This window comes from Bactrocera tryoni, chromosome 3, assembly GCF_016617805.1.
Source record: "Bactrocera tryoni isolate S06 chromosome 3, CSIRO_BtryS06_freeze2, whole genome shotgun sequence".
In the NCBI taxonomy this organism is placed as follows: Eukaryota; Metazoa; Arthropoda; class Insecta; order Diptera; family Tephritidae; genus Bactrocera; species Bactrocera tryoni.
Genome location: NC_052501.1, coordinates 42,023,767 through 42,044,568, shown reverse-complemented (window position 1 = coordinate 42,044,568; position 20,802 = coordinate 42,023,767). Strand labels below are relative to the sequence as shown.

General features: G+C 35.8%; 1 protein-coding gene across 1 annotated transcript; it reads left to right on the top strand.

Moving 5' to 3' along the window:
* Positions 1 to 7,236: 7,236 nt before the first annotated feature.
* On the top strand, positions 7,237 to 19,303 carry LOC120772212 (endocuticle structural glycoprotein ABD-4). Its single transcript, XM_040100692.1, has 3 exons — positions 7,237 to 7,363; positions 14,109 to 14,239; positions 17,797 to 19,303. The coding sequence occupies exons 1-3, from the start codon at positions 7,355 to 7,357 to the stop codon at positions 18,062 to 18,064; spliced, it is 408 nt and encodes a 135-aa protein (XP_039956626.1). The 5' UTR covers positions 7,237 to 7,354; the 3' UTR covers positions 18,065 to 19,303.
* The last annotated feature ends 1,499 nt before the right edge of the window (positions 19,304 to 20,802 follow it).

Genomic DNA, 20,802 nt, shown 5'->3' with positions numbered 1-20,802 from the left:
AAAGCACCTTTTGCGTTCCACTTTGGACCAGAAGGAGTTGACAACATCATAAATACCGTTCGCCGACCATTGCTTGATGAGCTCACGCGAAGCTCATAGATCTAGTGCTCGAGTGCATGAAGACAGGGAAACCCTTTGGGTGTAGGTGCCTTGTCTTGAAAACTCATCAGTCTTACAATTTGCGACAAGTTTAATATGGAAGTAGCTTGATGCTACTGCTAGTGAGATCATGCACTCCTTGACTAGCTTGGAGCTGACTGTCACCGAGCAAGGATGCATACCTCCATAACTTAATGGCGTCCACTTCTACTTGATAGACACTAAAGAGATCTGGCAGTTTGAAACAAAAGTTGATTGACAGCTTTCTACAAAATACTCCTCTTCCAATCCTTCTCTTTAGCTTCGATCCATTCTTGAAAAGATGCGTAGAGAAAACGCCGCTAGAAATAAGTTCCATGGCGTAGTGATCCAAGTTATTAGCGATGCCGTTTAAGTGAGAGAGCATTTTGAAATGTCTCTCATAGAACCTGGGACATACTTCTAATGTGTACAATTTTCCGTTGTCTCATAGCACCCTTTGCAGGAATGCATCTGCCGGCTATGTCCAAGGGTACTCTGAGTAGAATGGCAGAAGTGCCATCGTTGGTTTTGTATATAGTGCACCACTGATGCTAATAAAAGCCTCCAGCGTTCCAGCTCTTTAGTGAGTGTGGCTTTACCTAGCGCGTGTCTTCAGACAAATACACCACAGAACAGTATTAGTTTAAACATGGTTTTGTAAAGCCAAAGCAAAACTTTCTGGTAGGAGTCCCCTCCACTTTTAAAAGCTCCTTTACAACAATATAATCCAACCAATATCTTCTTCAACCTCACCTCAACATAACTTAATATCAATGATGATTCCCAAGTAATTGACCTATTCGACAAGGTACTGCCAAGAGCCCTCTAATAAGGGAAAAGGTTCCTTCGGGATTTTATACCTCCTTGTAAATATAACCAGTTCAGTTTCGCCGATCACAAGTACCTATTTGATTTTTGGTTTGCTGACCGCCGTGGAAATTCATCAATACATATTAACAAAGAAATATTTAGAACCAGATAAGCTCTGCAATTTCAAATAAAGACCATCTTGAATAACAAATCAAAGTGTACTTACTTTGAATGGTGCAATTAATGTTGGATATGAGCAAAGGTTTATGCAAATTTTAAGCTTTTAAACATTAGTTAAACGGATCATTATGGCAATTTTATAGCAAACCTGATGCTCATCAAGTAGCCACTTTAAGACTACCAGCGAACATTCATTACACTTTTGTAATCAAATTGAAGACAAATATAAATAGATGCGAGTGTGTGGATGTAGTTGTGCAAGTGAGGCATCAGATGCAAATGCGAATAAAAAGTGAATTTAAAGAACACGTTGACCTTCGAATGAAATTATTATCAACTTTATTGAGATATTAAAAATGCAGGCATCCCAACCGACCCGACATACACACACACACACACACACATACAAATTTAAGTACGACATAAGTCAGCTGCATTGGTCATTGCAATCGGCAATTGGCAATTGGTTGGCAACAACCCACAACCGGTGCTTCTGCTCCTCTCTTCTTCTATTATTACTATTATTAATTTTATGTGTGTGCATCAAGTTGAACTTCTCTCATCGATTGACTAATTTTCAGCACAAGTCAATGGTTAAACTACGAGCAAACAACAACAAGGCAGCGAGTAGAAAAACTAGTTGCATCTTTCTTTGGGCATTTATGGGCCTCTTGGCAGAAGATGTATTTATGTACGTGAATTACTCACATGTCAATGCAAGCGCTTGTATGGCGAAAACACGACTGAAGATTTTGACTGCGAGGCAATGCCAGCAGAGACAAGAAACAAGTGACATTTGTACCTACTCAACTATGTCGTCATACAAGCAAACGCACACACTCACATGCAAGTAGGTATTTCGAAAAAAAATCCCAAAAAAATAGAAATATTGCTAGTGTCCAAAAAGGCGGCGCAATCAACTTGTCGCACCTCATTACATAATAATGTGCGGCGATTAATTGTCGAAATATTTTTTAAGAAAAAAAAACATGTAAGTGATTTATCATTTGCCTAAATATATTTTTGGAAATAATTTTTTTTTAATTAATAAAATATATTTGTACACCGCAATTGCCCAGCGCCTACACACCAACTCTTCTTGTTACAAAAAACTGAATATTACTATTTAGAAAAAATTTAAAAAATTTTTTAAATTCCAAATTTCCCAACATGCCAACGTGTCTGTATGTACTCCCATTTTTACAATGAGACAATGGCTGTGAACAATGCTGCGCTCCGACCCGATCGAAGTCAAATCAAATGCAACGCTTCTGCCTTTCAGCGTCCCATCCCACTATAAACAAAAAAAAAATAAATATCGCTAGAAACACAGTAACACACACAGTGCATGAGCACAATGTGCAACACCCGCAAGAACAAAGCAATCAAACGCTATAAAAAAGCAGATGCTCACAGTGCATTGAATGAAATCTTTTGGGGCAATCTTGTCACGAAATTCTCGGCGCAATTGCCTGCGCGAATTTTCATTTTCATTTGACGGCGATGCAGAGTCATACACCGAAACAGAAATTTAGTTATAGATAAATATATTGCTAATGTTGCACAGTGGAACGGTTAGCAAATTGTAACTGATAGAAATAAAATTTTCACATAAAATTAATCGTTCTCCAAGTGCAACTTTTCGTGTGCTTTTGCCATTTTATGAGCACACTATTCGTCAAATTGTTGAAAATTTCAAGTGCGCATTTTCTTTACATAATGCTCAAGTGCCAATAATACAGAGCACCGCTCGAAGTAACGAAAATATTGCTGCCGTTCGGCGAAGTGTTGCTGAGGACCGCAATTTGTCGATTCCAAGTCGTTCTCAAAATATTGGGACAAACCACAATCTGCCGGGTTTTGGGAAAGTATTTGGGCTTGTATCCGTATTAAATTATTTCTCACTCAAGAACTGAAGCCATTGGACTACCGTAAGCGTCGTGAATTCGTTGATTTTGCTTTGGAACAACTTGAAAACGAAAACAGGACATTTAATACAGTCATCTTCTCCGATGAGGCTCAGTATCTTCTGAGTGGTGCGTTGAATAAACAACATTGTCGATTCTGGTGCGAAGAAAATCCACAAATTATTCATGAACAACCATTACATTCATCTAAATTGACAGTTTAGTGTAGATTTTAGTCTGGTGGAATCATCGGTCCGTCTTCTTTCGAAAGCTGGTGACACCGTTACTGTCAGTGGTGAGCGGTATAGATCGATGATAAGCAACTTTTTTGACCGTAACTGGAAGCAGTTGATCTTGACAACTTCTGGTTCCAACAAGACGGGGCTACGTGCCACACAGCACGTGCAACAAGCAAATTATTGCGAGAAAAGTTTGGAGATTCCATTATTTCAAGAAATTGCGACATAGAATGGCCTCCAAGAAGTTGTGATTTAACACCATTAGACTACTTCTTGTGGGGTTATTTGAAGTAATTGGAATACCACATATGGTCAATATCATCAATTCCGATCTTCTAGTTAACGTTAAGCTCGATCAACTCAGTATATTAAATTTAGCCTCTTCGGTTAAGCTTATGTCAGATATATGTATCTCATTTGAGGATGATTATATGTAATATAATTTTCGTTGAGCTATAGTAAAATATAGTTATGAAACTAAATGAGCTTACATTATAACTTAATAAAATACAAAATTTGATTTTGATTCATTCAATTTCGTCGAATAATGACTGTAGAATCCTTTCAGCTGAACATATTTCCTCAGCTTTGACCCTTGCAAGTTGCAGGAGTATGAAATGTTCGACAATTGTTGTTGTTTTAAAAATGATTGTTACCGCACTATTCGCTTTTCCACAAACATTTACAGTTGACGACAGAAAAAGAAGTGGTAGTTTTCGGCTGGTCCAACCAATTCAGTCATAAAATAATCAAAGTGTAAAATTTATTCAAAGGGTTCAATCGGGCACTATCCTGCTGCTGTAATTGATTGGTAGACAGTCTCCTGGTTGATTTGAGCAGTCATCAATACTAATAGCATCAGGGCGTCCTGCTATTGATGAATGCCTGAATTGTTTGAAACGCAAACAAGGGTACATTCAATGTTTTCATGAATAAGTCCGTTATCTGGATACTTCTTCCTTTTCATTGGTATAGACACCGCCTACCCGGTTATAACCGAGGTTACAACAGCGCGCCAGTCGTTCTTATTTTTCACTATTTGACGCTTTACTTCTCAATTTCCTACTCAGTCGCGTTGAATTTCGAGGCTGACGTTGTTGTTAATGCTGATTCCAAGATAGACGGAACTATCTACGAAGTTAAGACTCTCAACAGTGACGTGGGAGCCTAGTCGTGAGTGCAACGACTGCTTGATGACAGGAGATATTTTGTTTTGCCTTCTTTCACTACCAATCCCATTTTCTTCGCTGCCTTATCCATTCTGGAGATAGCAGAACCATGGCCAATGATATCCATATCTTCGGCGTACGTCAACAGTTGTACACTCTTATAGAAGATTGTACCATCTCTATTCAGCTCTGCGCCTCGAATTATTTTCTCCAGTATTAAATTGAAGAAGTCCTACGATAGGGGGTCACTTTGTCTGAAACCTCGTTTGGTATCGAACGGCTCCGAGAGGTCTATCCCAGTCCTGACGAAGCTTTTGCTAGCTCAACATCTGTCTACACAGATGTTTTATTTTTGAGGGATACCAAATTCAGACATAGCAGCATGAAGTCAGCCCTTTTTCGTGCTGTCAAAAGCAAGACTTGGCGCATGATGAATATCTGGTTAGCTGTTGATTTTTCAGGCCTAAAGCCACACTGATAAAGTTAATCAGTTTGTTGACGATGGGCTTTAATCTTTCACACAATACGCTCGATAGAACTATATATGTGATGTTGAGGAGGCTTATCCCACGGTAGTTGGCGCAGATTGTGGGGTATCCGTTTTTGTGGATTGGGCAAAGCACACTTAAATTCCAATCGTTGAGCATGCTTTCGTCCGTTCATATACTACAAAGAAGCTGATGAGTTCTTCGCCGCCGTTTTGAATAGCTCGGTCGGCAATCTATCGGCCGCCACCATTTTCTTGCATTTATTAAGATGATCTAAATGGGCACCATCAACCATGACGCCCATCTGTTCTTGGATACATGCACGAAATGGCATATGGGAATTATTTCTCATGCGATTAAGTCAATGGTTGGAAGTTTTAAAAATATGATTAAAAAAATTTCCGTACATTTTCTGGAAAGAATTTTCAGAAGTATGTCTTATAGGAGCAAAAAAGTATAGTTTCAAATAAATAAAGTTCAAAACATATTAATTTCACTTTCATTTGCTGAATCTTACCACACTGTTCCTCGTTTAACACACACATTAACAAATGCCAAAGACGAATTAAAAATACAAAATTGACATTTTGACCCGACAATGGCAGCAGCGGGCGTGCAAAGTAGGTAATAAACAGAAAATGGGCAGCAACGACGAGTAATGAATCGCGCAATAGCTCGAAACAAGCCAAAAACAAACCCACTAACAGCGGCGATTTCCCGCCACTGCCTCACCACCAGAAACTTACTGCGGCAGCAACTCATCATCTTGATGCGCCACACCGATTAGCACTGATTTAAATACATTTAAATGCAATAACGATTTATTTCGTGAACCACAGAGCATTGCCGCTGGAAAACTGATTACATTAGAATGAAGAAAAAACTAATTACAGAAATTTAGACGCAAAATGCTTTGGCTTTTTAACAGTAAACGGAAATTTCCGCCAACCAGCAGGGTCACCTAATAAATATGCGCAGTTAATTGTTATTGGCAATGACGAATTTCATTTTAATAATTGCAACACGTTTTCTATAATTTATATTATTATAGATGAAGATAGACGGGGCAAGTGCAATTTAGATAAATACAAATTTTTTTACACAACACAAAAACAAAATACATTTAACTAGTGAAGTGTTAATAAGTTGGAGCGAAAAAATGCTCCTATCGCTTTTACACATCCATCAAAACTACGCCACCACATCAGATATGGCAGCTCATCAACTTAAGGTTGCGCATGCGCCGCGTCGCACAAATGAAATTAAGCAAAAAACCTGCAAAAAGCGCGCTCTACAGACAGGGCAATGTGTGAAAAATGTGCGCACACACATATTCACACACTTGCATAGCCACCCAGCCATTCAGACATATGTTAGCCGTCGCTGTAAAGGGACCACAAACAGCAACGCGCACACCGTGGCACCGAGCCAGTGAGGCAGTGAGGCGCTGGGGCAGCAAGTCACCGCAAAACCTCACGTCGGCCTTAGGTGTGCACATCCGCAGACCGAATTTCAACTCAATAAATCTTGAAAACTTGCTGAAAAAGCACCAAGCGCAACGACAAAGTGTTGAGTTACGACGCTGCCGAAGACAAATTTCAAAGGCACAGCTAAGAGTTAATTCGCAAAAAGCGCAAAAACAAAAACTCACAACAAAAACAAAAACAAATTAAAAGTAAACGGTTTGTACTTGCACTTTTGTTTAACTGAGCAGCGCTGCCGACGTTGACGTCAGCGTCACTGCGCTTCGTTGCAGCCACCACATCAGCCGCCGCTGCCGCAGCTTCTCTTACCGGTAACTACATAACGTTATTTACTCAATTTTATATCTGTTGTTGTTGTTGTTGTTGCTGTTTTGATGCCTACAAACATACAGCACTTTGTAAGTTGTTGTTGCTTTGCATTCAACTTATCTTGCTGTGCTTTGCATTGCTTACCTTTGGCAGCGCGGCTGCAACTCCGACTTCGCTGCTAACTGCGGCGGAAGCCAACAACACCAACAGCAACATAACGCGGCAGCTTCATCGCCACCATCGGCAACATCTCAGCTGATGCTGATGCCTCTTCTAGCAATGCTTCCCATTCAGTTATCTGCGCGTACAATAGCTGTAGTGTTGTTGTTAGTTGTGTATTGTTGTCGCTGTCGCTATTGCCGGTTGTTATAGTGGCGCTGCTTCTTGCCTCTCCGTACACCGTGTGCAGCGCGCGCATAGTTTAGCTTATCTCAGCTGAAACTCAGCTCATCCCGGTTGCATCTCATCGCATGCGCGTATAAATATCGCCACCAGCCAGCTATGAGATCATTAACAAAGCATTTGTGCAATTAACCACAAGCAACAGCAGGGTTCTTGCACCGTTAGACAGCCAGTTACAAGCAAACGCCGAGTGCGCCGAAGGATAACGTTACAGTGTTCAAGTGTTGAGAAAAAATTTGTGAAAAAATGAAAATTGTAAGTGGCGCGTAAGCGTTTAACTTTTGAACTAAAATAATTTTGCATATTGAAAGATTAATTTGCAAGTGAATTACCGCTTTGTAAACTGTTTACAAGAAGTGTAAGAATCTTTGAAGGAAACTCTGAAACTTGTGGTTTACAACTCAGGTCCTCTTAGGAACAAACCATTGACTTTGTTTCTTTAGCAAAGATGTTACGCAATTAAAATTCTGGGAATCTGTTTGCTTGAAATGTCCTCAGTAGTGTTCGTATTCGTTTGTAAACGAAGTGGTTCAAGCAGGTGTAGTCTTACATTGTGAATGTTACTTGATTCAATAAGCTTTAAAAAATCGAATTTTCACAGAATGGATCACATTTGTTAGAAGACCTGAAGTAGTTACTGTATAACCCAAGTGATGAGTAGTAAATAATATAATACGAATGTAGTTATACATTTATACTATCGGAGCTTTATTTTTTTCTTAAAAGAATGATCGTCTGATAATAATAGTGACTTGAAGTAATGTAACATTCATAGCTTTTGTAGTAATTATCTCATCCTGTATAGGCCAAAGTATCAAATACTCAGAAATACTTTTTTCCGATCTATTATGTAAAACCTAAACTCAATTTGTTATCAAAATTCCATCATTTTATCCATTTTTTCGGTACTATTGAAAGAGTTTGCCTTGGAAGGTTTTAAATTATAAAAATATCAAGTTAAATTATAAAATGTCAGAACTTATCAAAAAGGAGTTAATTTGTGCTGAGCGGTAACTACAGCTAAACAAAAACAAATGATAATTTGCTGATTATGAGTTGAACTATTAGGGGTTATTATTTATGTGTTTGGAAAATTGTATGGATATTTTTTTCTTGAAAAATAACACATATATTTAACGAGTTCTTAATTTTGCTTTAAAAGACATTTAAGGGAATTATCAACCATTAAGTCCTCAAAGTGGCACACCTTATTCCCTTATACTTTCAAGCTCAAAACCGTTGAAGATCCAGAAATCAATAAATAAAGCCATCAGCAACAAAATTACTTTCCGATTATTTCTTTTTCTTGACATTATTCGGCTTACATTATCGATTGTGCAATGATAATAACGGTATTGTAAACATGTATTAAAAATAGTCAAATTTAAAGGGATCTTCAATAAAAATAATACCAATTACTCTTGTTCTAGTTCTACAATTTTAACTTAGGTCGTGCGATAAAAAAAGCAAAAACAAAACAACTTAAGACTAAAATGTGTTAAAAGTAATATTTCTTTATGAAGTAACCTTTTTGTCTGCATTATTTGAATACCTGCTAAAAATTACTACAACGGATTAATATACTATATTCGGGTTTTATCAAAGTTATGAGTACCGTGGCGTCATCAGTATGAAGATTTAATGTAATTAACAAAAAAAATTAAACTGAAAAACCACAAATTCCTAGTTAAAAGCAATATTTTATTTACAACGTAAATATGCTAATATGCTTTTCAATATTACAACAACATCTTCTTACAATCATTGTAAAATATACATTTTCTATTTTAAAACAAGAAAAGCAACAATTTCATTATCATTTCTCAACGCCCTTATAGTACTCATCAAATAATTGAATTGCCTTGCTGAAATGATTTATAATAATAAAACGTTAGACTTTATTATTTGTCAACTGCAGGCACTTAGCTTTAACATAAAATAATATACAACTGGTGTGATTTATGGTGAATACACTCATGTTAGTTTCTTAAGGGGTAAATAGGTGTCCTCGGGGAAAAAAACAGCATTTTTTCCAATTTGTTTTTCTCAAATAACAAATTTTATATTTTATTAGAATTTTTGATTGTTCTAAAAATACACTATTAAGAAAGAAATTCTGAAATTTTTGGGAAAAATATTTTAAACTCGACCATTACGACGTCATTTTGGTGATAGGATAGCTCCTTACAGGATAGTCTAAATTGAAAAAATTACGTATTTAGGTAAAACCTTAACTTAGAGCTTGGACGAAGGCAAAACAAAACTGAAAAATGAAATTTTGTCTGACAATTTTACAAAAAAATTAAAATTTCAAAGGAAATTTCGCGACTTTTTTTTTGAAATAGTTGTAATCGAAAAAAGAACCCTTCGTCCAAATCTTCTTTAAGAGTTGTATCTCAAAGACCTGTTTAACATTTCATAAAGATCGGTTGAGTTTTATAAAATGAAATGAATATATCGTCACCTAAAGTTCAAAACAACGTATCATCAAAATAATCGAAATTGAGTTTTCCACGATCTACTACATCATATGACATACATACATATATGTAGCATAAAATTTTTAGCTGCCGCTGTCACATATAACCAACACCATTAACCATTTTATATCCTACACTCAAATTTTGTTTCAATTTGAGTAGTTTCTATTATATCGTTTTTCTTTCTACTCTAAATTTGTGATGCTACATTTTTTTGCATTTTTTTTTACGATTTGTAGTATTGTTTATTAAAAATTATTGGTTGGAACAGCTCAATCGCTCCTATCATGCAGACGTCTGTCTAAACTTGTGAACTCTTCTCCAAATTCACAACTAATTTCTTACCATTCTTCATATTTGGTTCATCAATCTATATTTGAAATGAAATTTTAATCTTCAAAAATCTATAAAATTAATAATTTACCAGCAAAAACTATATAAAAAAACATTTGGAAAAACCAAGCGTGCATTCGCAAAAGTAAAAAAAAAAAATACAAAAAAAAACACAAATTACAATCGACAAAGCTCCCCACTAAGTTTATTTGACATTTAGCACTTCAAATAAACCTTATTTTTGTACAAAAACCACAAGACGATTGCTTAAGTTAATACATGCCACAAAGCGTGGGGTCATTTGGCGCAGCACATCAGACAAGCCAAACATAAAAAATGGCAAACAGAAAAACAGTAAAATTTATGAACTGTGAACACGAACGCCCACAGCAAAAGTCAAAAGCAAACATAAACACAGACGCAGATATCAAATTCAAACATTTAATTGTGGTCGAAGCATCCACGTCTTTGCCACATCCAGCATTTTCGAATGTGATAAGGAAATGAAGCTTTCAAAAAGTATAAATTATCGAGTGCCGCGCTGGTCGTAAACAATTAAAATGAAATCAAGAAAATTGGACACAAATTCAACAGCACTTAAGTAAAATTAAGCTAAATGCCGGCGTTAGTGGCATCTTCTGCTGCTGCTTCTTCTGCTGTGCAACAATGGCAGCAACAGTGCCAACCCCGGTAGGAGCTGCCGCCGAGCACGTTGCCACACTCATCACATTACGACAACAATTAAATGTTGCTCAATTATCAGATAGCGCGCTTAAGGCGCGGAGCTGCAACGACAGCTTGGTGCGCCAGCTAAGCCCGCGGCAATTGGCATGCCACATTATGGTATGTGAAAAGGTCAAATGCGCCGGCGCGCATAGCAGGCGCTTCCAACGGGGGCAATTTTGTCACAATTTTCCTGCTAAAGGCAACGATTAGCGGGTGAAATACCGCATAAAAATCAGCGCGGCCAGCAGCGCTTGATGGCAAGAGTCAACGCGCCGTGGCTGAGTCGCTTACTGGCAAGCAGCGCGCAGAGCCACTGAAGAGCTGCTGAATGCCAGCGGATGACTACGTAGCGCAGAATAGACTAGAGCAAAGCAATGTCGATACATTTGAGTGTGTATATGTGCATATATATATGTAAGATCTGTTCATATATAACAGGCATTGTTTTCAGACATATTGGCGTGTGGTAATTCGTGAAATATCAACCCAGACATGTCGCAAAAAATATACGTTTTTCGGTAAAAAAATTGTTGAAAAATGAGCGCTCACATATACATGTGTAAACATATGCACATATTGCTATGAGGCATTGCTTGTCTTCGCCGCAGTGGCAACGCCGTCACATATGCTGGACCTTTTTGTGGGCGCAGCTCGCACACAACAACATTATTCACCGAATATTTTGCGCAAATATTTAAACAATTTTCGGTCGCTGCTTACCCAAGCACTACAACAACAACGTGCGAACGAGCGCTTGCGCAATATTTAATTTATGCACTTGATTCTACAAAAAACATTGCACAATAATTTAAATTTGCTAGAACGCAATCTGAAAAAAAACTATGGAAGCCTAGAAATGTTTGCACGCAAGACTTGCGCAACAAAATCAACAAGCCTTCATACTTCTGGGCAACCGTTGTCAGTTACTTTGACTTGCAGCGCGCATTTCCTGCAACAATAGACGCTGTGAATGGGCACTCAGGCACTCAGGAGGCAGATAATACAACAAAATAATAAATTGAACTAAAAAGCGCTAAATATTGCCTTCACAGCACTTACACACACACACACAATTAAAACAAAAATGCGAAATTGCCAAAGACGCGCACAGCTCAAGCCGACAGGGCTCTTCTCGTGCAAATAATGCGCTTACTAATGCAAATTAGATGCGCGGCTCAAATTGAAATATCAGCACGACAAGTACGCCCTTTAAAATGCCGCCAACAACAACAATAACGGCAGCTGCAAACAAATTGCTGTAATTAAATGCATTAAGCGCATTGTTGTTGCCCATTGAAAGCCGCCAAATAAACAGTTGATTATGTCTGTATATGAAAAAAGTACACAAAAACAAAAACAAACACAAACACTGCTGTGCCTATGAGTACTCACACTCGTGCTCATTATCAGTATGCAATTGCATACGAGTGCAAATAAGCGAGGCGTAGATTTCATGTTCATAAATAAAGGTGTTCAAAATGGCATCGCAATGAGCTGTCAAGTCGCTGTCGATTTGAGTAGTTGTAATTGTGGGTTGTTGTTGCTTGGCACTTAAATAAATCATTGGCAACTGTGTTACGAAGGCAGCCACATAAATACAATGGGCAAATGTTGGAAATAAGTAAAATAGTAAAAATATTGATTAACTATTGAACTACTGTCAATTGTGCAATAATAGTTGGTAATTTGTTATGCCGTCGTAATTAAGGGTGGCGATTGTCTTGATTGCACTGTGTGTGTGTGGGGATATGAAGAAAAGTTTCAGCAACTCAAAGTTAGTGATGTAGCTGAAGTTGTGCTTGTAAATGGTTAATGTCGGTGTTTGCTGTTAGTGATTATGCAAATTTTTCATTATTCGCACACATTATGAAAGGAAAGGAATTCGAATGTTGCCTCTGATGATAGACTTATTGATTTGTTCTTTTTTTTGGGGGGCTTTCTTTGTTTTTCTCAGAAATATAATTTTGCTATTTTGTAAAACTTTATTAATTGCAAGAAAAAAACATTAGAATAACAAACAAAAATAAAAAAAAAAATTTCCACAGAAAAACTTGATTTTAAACATTTAGCTTGTAAGGCAGCTATCAATATCAATCATATAGCATGATCCGATCTGAAAAAAAATTATTTATATTGTATAATTTCTTTGCGCAATAGTCCTTGCCAAATTTCGTGGAGCTAACTCGCCAAATAAAAAAGTTTTCCATAAAAAGGCTTGATTTTATTCGTACAGTTTGTATGGCAACCATATGCCATAGTGATTCGATATCGGTAGATAATACTTATGCACTCACGTGCCCAAAGCAGGCACAAAAATAAGTTTTTATTCAACCGAAGATTTTTCAAAAAGCTTAAGCCTTTCATAGTCTACTTCAACCAACGCAAAGTTTTGTTTACGAAATTCTTTGTCTTGGTCTACATATCCTGGCCCATTTACTACAATAGTAAATGTATTAAATATTTTTTTCACTTTTCTTATAACTAAGTATCACTAATAAAGCTTTCCACTTGCTCTTTGGAAACTGATTGCTAAATTCATTCATTTTAATGCATTTAACAAAACAAATTACTCGTTTGCTCCAAATATAAATATTATCTGCAATGGATACTAAAAAACTCTACTTCTTACTTGAGCATTATCTTTTGATTGCAGTATGACTGCCTTTCGCCATCTGTAACCTACATTCACTTTCGTATTCACCAATGGAAGCACACTTAATTAAAATTTGATTTGAGCTTTAATGAAGAACGTGCATTTTCAAGTGATTGTAAATTGATACAACTGATGGTATTATATATGTACATATATACATACCATTATACAAAAATCTATGCATCAATATATGCACACATTTTTCCCTGCAAATTTCATCTCATTAATGGAAAAAACCAATCAATTGGAGCAATAAACAGCGAATTTCAATTTAAAGTGTTCTACGCTTCAATTGAGGAATTACAGAAAGATTTCCGAAAAATTCATTATGAAATCAAATTCCACTCGAAATTACAATAGTTAACATTTTATATGAGCAGTGTTTTGAAAATGTTCAAAAACTCCAAATAAAATTGGCTTTGATTTCTATTGATTTTTTCTATTTTTTTTTTTCAATAAATAACAATACAATTAAATGCAACTAAAACTCAATAAATTTGTTGCAAAAGCAATTTTTTTAAACTTCAATTCGCAACAACAAGTACTACTGGTTATTAACTCATTCACTTCTGTAAGATTTAAACAAGTTATTGAGTAGGAATAAAGGATTTCACTATGGTTTAGTGTTACCTAAATCATATACCAGAAAAAATGTCTTTCAATCACATTTTAACATAAAGAAATTTCTTTTTAATTTAACACTTTCTAATAATTTCTAAGTTATTCAAAATCAGCATTATTATCTATAAATATCAATTATATATTCCATACGTAACTATTAAATACTCGTCCATTCTTTTACTTCCAGCAAATCACATTACTTTTGATCGGCTGCGCCGCGTCCGCAGTGTTTGCCGCACCGCAAGCGCAGGGTGAGGCAGGTGCATCAATTGTTAGTCAAGAATCGAATATTGAACCAGACGGCTCTTACAACTACAAGTGAGTAGCAAGCGACAAATGCGTTGCATACCTTGCGGCGCTCGCATTTTATTATACACTTCATCAACAAAAGACTTAAGACACGAACTTGCGCAGCCATACAAGCCGCAGCTGTTTGAAATAACTAAACCTGACGTTTACTGGCTATTGGAATTACGAATTTATGAATTTTAATGTGCCAAATATGCAAAGTACAAAAAAAAATTAATACTTTTTAAAAATTAAACAGATAAATCAAAAAATTCTTAACGTTGGCGCGCGCTTCAGCGTTATTTGTCAACAAGCAAAGCTTATAAAACTTCAAAACAGATTTTGAATGCCAAATTTTAATGAATCGCGACGTAAATCATTGAAGCTGTCATAACTCACTTAGAAGGAAGAGCTTAAAGTAGAAGGTTAAACATTAAAGATAAATTAAAGATAAACTAGATTTCCGCGAAACAAAGCGCTGCGTTTGGCTTTCTTCCATTTTCAAAAATTAAAAAAATTAAAAAAAAAAAATTGACAATTTTACTATTATCGTCGCCGTGATTCTAATACCGGCCATATAAATTTTTAATTTACTCAACGCCCGTCACCAACACAAATATGCAGCCATACAGTTTGGCTTATTCAATGAAACGCTGATTTATCTGCAATATTTTCCATGCTTAACCGCCAAATTTTAATTTAATGGTTGCAGTTTGTCATAAATAAATATGTATGTATTTTGACGCCATTTTATGAAGTCACTATAATTTAGCGCTGAATTTACGAGTGCAAAATAAGTTCAAGTTCGGATCTTAAGTGTTTTTTTGGTTATAATACTGCTCAGTTGAGGAGCGGCATCTAGCAAAACATAGCAGATTATTAATAGAAAACATGCATCTGGTAAAGCTTACTTTTTACGTCACAGCAAATAATTTACATAGTTTTGTAATAATCCGCAACCATTCTATTTTGAATATTCTATAAGTATCTGCTTGTGCTATTAGTTACGATAATAAATAGCTAAATGGACACTAGTTGACCTATAAAGTCGACAATTTATACTGATTTTACAAGTTTATCCACTCTGAGCAGGCGTTTGAAATTAAAACTCAATAGTAATTTTGTTATTTATAGTAAATAAATAAGTGCCAAAAACTAGCTTTGTGAGAACAACATATTTGCCGGTTTCCTTTTCCACGAATAAACAATATTTAATATACTAACTAATGTTCTCAGCTAGTTTAAAACTATTTTAAATATATTTTTTATTATTATTCTGCATATTTTTGGATATTATGTTTCAACTTAACTTGTTTGTATTAAGCGCAAACTAAAATGTCATCAAAATTAATGTCGAATTTTCAGAAAAAAAAGTAAAATTAAATAAAACAAAAACTAAAAAGAACTCATTTTGTCGTGTTCCAAATTTAAATGAATTAAATGTTTTTTTTTTTAATTATTGAGTTGCTTTAAAAAAATTATTAATATTTCAATGACGAATTCCTTTGTGTTAAATTTCAAATTAAATTTTATTTTATTATGAACTTAAAGGTTAAAATATTTTTTTTGAGAAAGACAGTTTTTTTAATGCTTTTGGAATTAAACCAGAAATTGTCTGATTTCTTTAATATAGTATTAGTAGGACCCACAGAAGACATTGGTATAAGACACCTCACACACCATTTTTAACGTTTTATTTATGCCAATAGAGAAAGCGATGTTATTTGATTAACTTCAATCTTGTCTAAGTTCAAAAAGGCATTTCTTTGTAAAAATATCTTGTTCGGAAGAATTGCAACAAAAAAGCTTCAGTTAGGTTTTCTTAATAGAGTATTGAGGTGCAATTTAACCCACTGTGCGGGTTATGTCAAATAAAATAGATATGTCTTCAAAAGGCTAAGCATTTTTATACCAAACTTTAAAAAGTTTCAAAGTAAAATATATTGTAATAAAACATTGACCATAATAATCTTATACATTTTATAATTATTTTTTACCACACCAGTTGGTCTAAGTTGTACAACATTCTTTCGAACTCATTATTTTGAATCAGTGAAGTTCTCTCAGGAGGTTAATTGGGTTTCCTCGGGTAAAAAGAAATTCAATATTTTATCAACAATTTTTTTCTCATATAAAAAAATAAGTATTTTATTCGAATTTTTTGTTGTTAGAAATATGCTTTATAAATAAAAAAAAATTATGAATTTTTCGGAAAAAATTGCGATTGCCTTGTCCGGTGACCACTCACAAAATATATGCACCCACGTTGGCAGGATAACTTCTTACAGGATCATCTAAAGTGAAAAAATGTGTGTTTTAGTTAAAACCTTAACTTAGAACTTGGACGAAAGAAAAAAACAGAAAATTAAATTTGTGGCAGATATTTTAGCAAAAAATTAAAATTTCAGTGAAAGTTTCAGGACATTTTCTTTCAAATAGTTGTAATCTAAATAAACATCCTTCGTCCAAGTCTTTAACAATTGTTTTTCAAAGACCTGTGTAAAATTTCATGAAGAACGGTTCAGTAGTTCTCGAGAAATCTTGCCCACCGACTTAAAAAAACACAGTTTCGATTTTTTGAACGCCGTAACCCCTTAACTATATTATAATCACTTTCAAATTAAACTCGGTTATGACGATTCATCAGCAAACGCTACAAAAATGCTTTATAAATTCCATAGCGTATTAAAACAAGAAAAAAGTTAAGTTCGATTGCACCGAAGCTATAATACCCTGTACAAATACAAAGATGAACTTGATTTTTATCGGTCAGTTTGCATTACAGTTAATGCTATAGACTTTTGCTTAGTCTTTTATTGTTTTCTCTTAATTTCTTTCCTTCTATTTCTTTGGTTTACCTCAATGTTTGCTAATTTCGAATTTGCGTGTGAACTTAATTAAAATTTGCTAGTTGAACACTAAGCCGTTTTACAAAAATTAAAAATAAAAGTCATGAATTCCAAAGTAGCATTCCACAGCATACAAATAAATTACATTAGATTATTCTTTATAGCACAACTTTCTTCAAAGTTGATCATTTACGACTCACTCGCTAATTCTACTTCGACGAAATTTAGACATTTAAATTTTATAGCGCCTTCTACGTGACTAACGTCGTCGCCAAGCCGGCGATACCGCAAATCTCCCAATGACAATTTATAAATTTCATTTATTATTGCGCTATACTTAAATTGACAAAATTTAATAACATTTAATTAAATCAATGTGAAATTCCGAAGAAATACCTGTTCCTGCCGCTGTGCAGTGTCATGTTTCTGCTTTTTGGTGCTGGCATAGGCAATAAGCAAATGTCTCAACTACCGGTTCTGATCTTCTGCGAGCGCTTACGAAAGGCCTTTGCAATGTGTGTACGTCAAAGGCGCGAACGCGTTTGAAAAAACAATTAAGCAACAGTAATATTAGAAAGTTAGGCAATTTGAAAAGTGACATTTTTGTATATTTTTATAAAATATTTACATTCTGATATATATACGAATATAAATTTGTTTACAAAAATGATACTAAATACACACTTTTCCTCTCTCTCTCTCTTGCGTTTTCTTCCACCCACTGCTATTTGCTGACAGCTATGAAACCTCTAACGGCATTAAGGGCGAGGAGACCGGAACACTGAAGAAGGCCACTTCACCGGACACCAGCGATGTGATCATTGCGCGCGGCTCCGTCAGCTACACCTCGCCGGAGGGCAACCTGATTACGCTCAACTATGCTGCCGACGATGAGAATGGCTTCCAGCCACAGGGCGATCATCTGCCCACACCACCACCAATCCCACCAGCAATCCAGAAGGCACTCGACTACTTGCTCAGCTTGCCCCCAGCGAAGCGTCGTTAAGCATTTCAACCGCAAGCGATGCGTGGCATGCGAAAGAAAGGCGTTAAAGCACAAAAATAGTTTCTTTCGCGCTGCACACATACACACACACACACACACTGTAATAATGTGACAACGCAACAATTCTAAACAATCCATTCCTCTAATATCCTTATCAATATCTTCCTTGCCATGTGAATCCTTCGAAATGATTGCTGTACTATACTAAAAAGCCTCAAATATGTAAATATACTTAGACAAACCCTTACCAAGGGACGAATGTGGACACGTTGCTCATACGCAAAAAATTAAAATAATTATATCAAACACACACACACACATACAAAAACACGTTATGCACACACGAAGGGTATGCAAAAAGCAATCATGCAGCAACATAGCACTCGTGAGTTGAAGCATTGTGTAGCGAGCTGATGTGCAAATGTATGTAAGGAAAAGCTTCAAACAAACTACTAAGTACACTGACTGAATGAACCGTTAAATATAATAAACAAAAGCATATAATAATCAAATATACAAAACAAAAAATACATAAAAATATTAATAATGTAGTAGTTATCAACTGGCATTTGCTCACTACTCCCACTACTCTTAGCAAATGTAAAACACACTCACGCCACTTCACTTTGCCTCAACTTCCGCTGTGTGCACCGCATCCTACACGCCTTATACTCTGCCTACAATGATACTCAGCATTTCACTGCACTACGAAAGTCAATCAATCACAATATTACTAAAAGTTTAACACAAATTCAACATATCACCAGCATGCTCTACGCTCTCTTCCAAATTTCCACTTTTGCTACTTTTGTCCTTTGCACTTTCACAGCGTAAGCTATTTAATTTTGCACCTCTTTCTCTTGAACTCTTAATTACTCTCACTTAGTTGAACACTGTCTCGACTTTCTCTCTGCTGCTGTTCTTAATTTGTTTTTGTAGTCGCCGGAACTTTATCGCTTCGGACCCTTGTGATATTGTTGTTGCTTTTTATATAAAGAAAACACGTAAAGGAAATGCATATTTTGTAAAGAAAAAAATTATTAAATATTTTACTCAAGAAACGTACGGAAATTTAGTGTATAAATCAAAATAATGTTGTTGTATCATATGTAAAGTACATAATATGAACGATTATTTACATTTCTCTTAAATGTACATTTTATACGCAAATGTTATGCAAATCTGTGTAATGAACTAAGAAATGCAAACGAAGAATTAAAGATTCTTTAAAAATTAAAACATGTCTTTTACTGAATATTTCGAAGGTTATCGTTTACTCACGATTTAAAACCTCAATAATTTAGATCTTCATTAAAGCATTTTGAAATATGTAGTTTCAGAAATTTTAAAAAGTTGCAATGAATTCAACAACAAAGAGGCAAAATCTCATAATTAATACATTGGTTTATGAGTAAAAAATTAACACGTGAAGCAGAAATAAAAAGGTGATTTCTCTTCCGAGGCTATAATATTATGACCATTTCGTTGGTCCCAAACCCAGCGCACAACCCTGGAGAGGGATGATTCGCCTTCTCATTTTAGCTCGACTTCAAACGGATGTCCTTTAGCTGTTCAGAGGATACTTCATCTAGGACCAGAAGTAAGCTGCTTAAGCCATATGTAAAGGAATCGTTTCTGGCCACTCCCAAGTGAATGAGACTTCTACACATGGCTCTATCCCTCTCGCATCGATATCATTTGCCACAACAACCTCGCCATGTTGTCCGAATGGATGAAAACACTCCAGCGCTAAGAGTATTCAACGCAGTACCCGCCGGGTGAAACACAGGGCGAGGAAGACCTCCACTCCGGAAAGACCAGATGGAGAAGGACCTGGCTACACTTGGAATCTCCAATTGGCGCCAAATAGCGAAAAGGAAGAACAAGTGGCGCGCTCTTGTGAACTCGACTATAATCGTGTAGGTAGTGTCTCTTTCAATAAAGAAACATAAGAATCAGAAACCACAATATTAGGGATAAGGAGCTTTGACCGCGGTCTAGAAATATTTAACTTTAAAATATCACATACGTATCGTATAGATATAATGTATTGACCACCATAAACGGCTTGAAGTCTGGTCTCTCAGATTGACCGAAATAAAGGCAAACGGAAATTAAAAAAAGTGTATGTTGAGCATTTATATTGACCCGATTTTATCTTTTTTTGTCACAAGATAACAATAAAATATTCTACATACTTCGATACATATCTCACGTATTCACGGCTATTTTTGCTTAACAGTCAGCCGTAAGCTCCAAGGTCCTAATCTTTGATATTGGGCTTAAAAATGATGTTCTGATTTGAATAATTTTTAGAGATGACTTGGTTGAAATTAGTCGAGCAGGTCTTTATGGATTTTCACTTACACGTAAGCAATGCCACGCCCATCGTTAAATTTGTTACCAGATCCTATAAAGCTCGTTTATATCATCTCGGATACAAAATTGTGGAATATGTGTGCCCGATAAATTGAATGAAGGACAATTGGGAACCGCAAAACACTTTTTAGCTTCCACGACACTAAATAAAATTAGGTTTGCATTGAATTGTTCATGGCGATGAAAAATAGATTTGCTTTAAGAATCCTAAACCGAGAAAATCATGGGTTAATCCTGAACGTTGGTGGTTGATCAACTGCGAAAATAAATTGTTTCAGTAAGAAAGCAATTTTCTGTGTTTGGTGGGATCAGAAAGGCGTGGTATATCATGAGCTTCGTAATGAAAACTGTTGATACTA

What these genes read in the sequence shown, in the direction of transcription:
- LOC120772212 (XM_040100692.1), top strand. An exon ending in GACGGCTCTTACAACTACAA is followed by an intron (nt 14,240 to 17,796) that starts GTGAGTAGCAAG and finishes ATTTGCTGACAG; the next exon opens with CTATGAAACCTCTAACGGCA.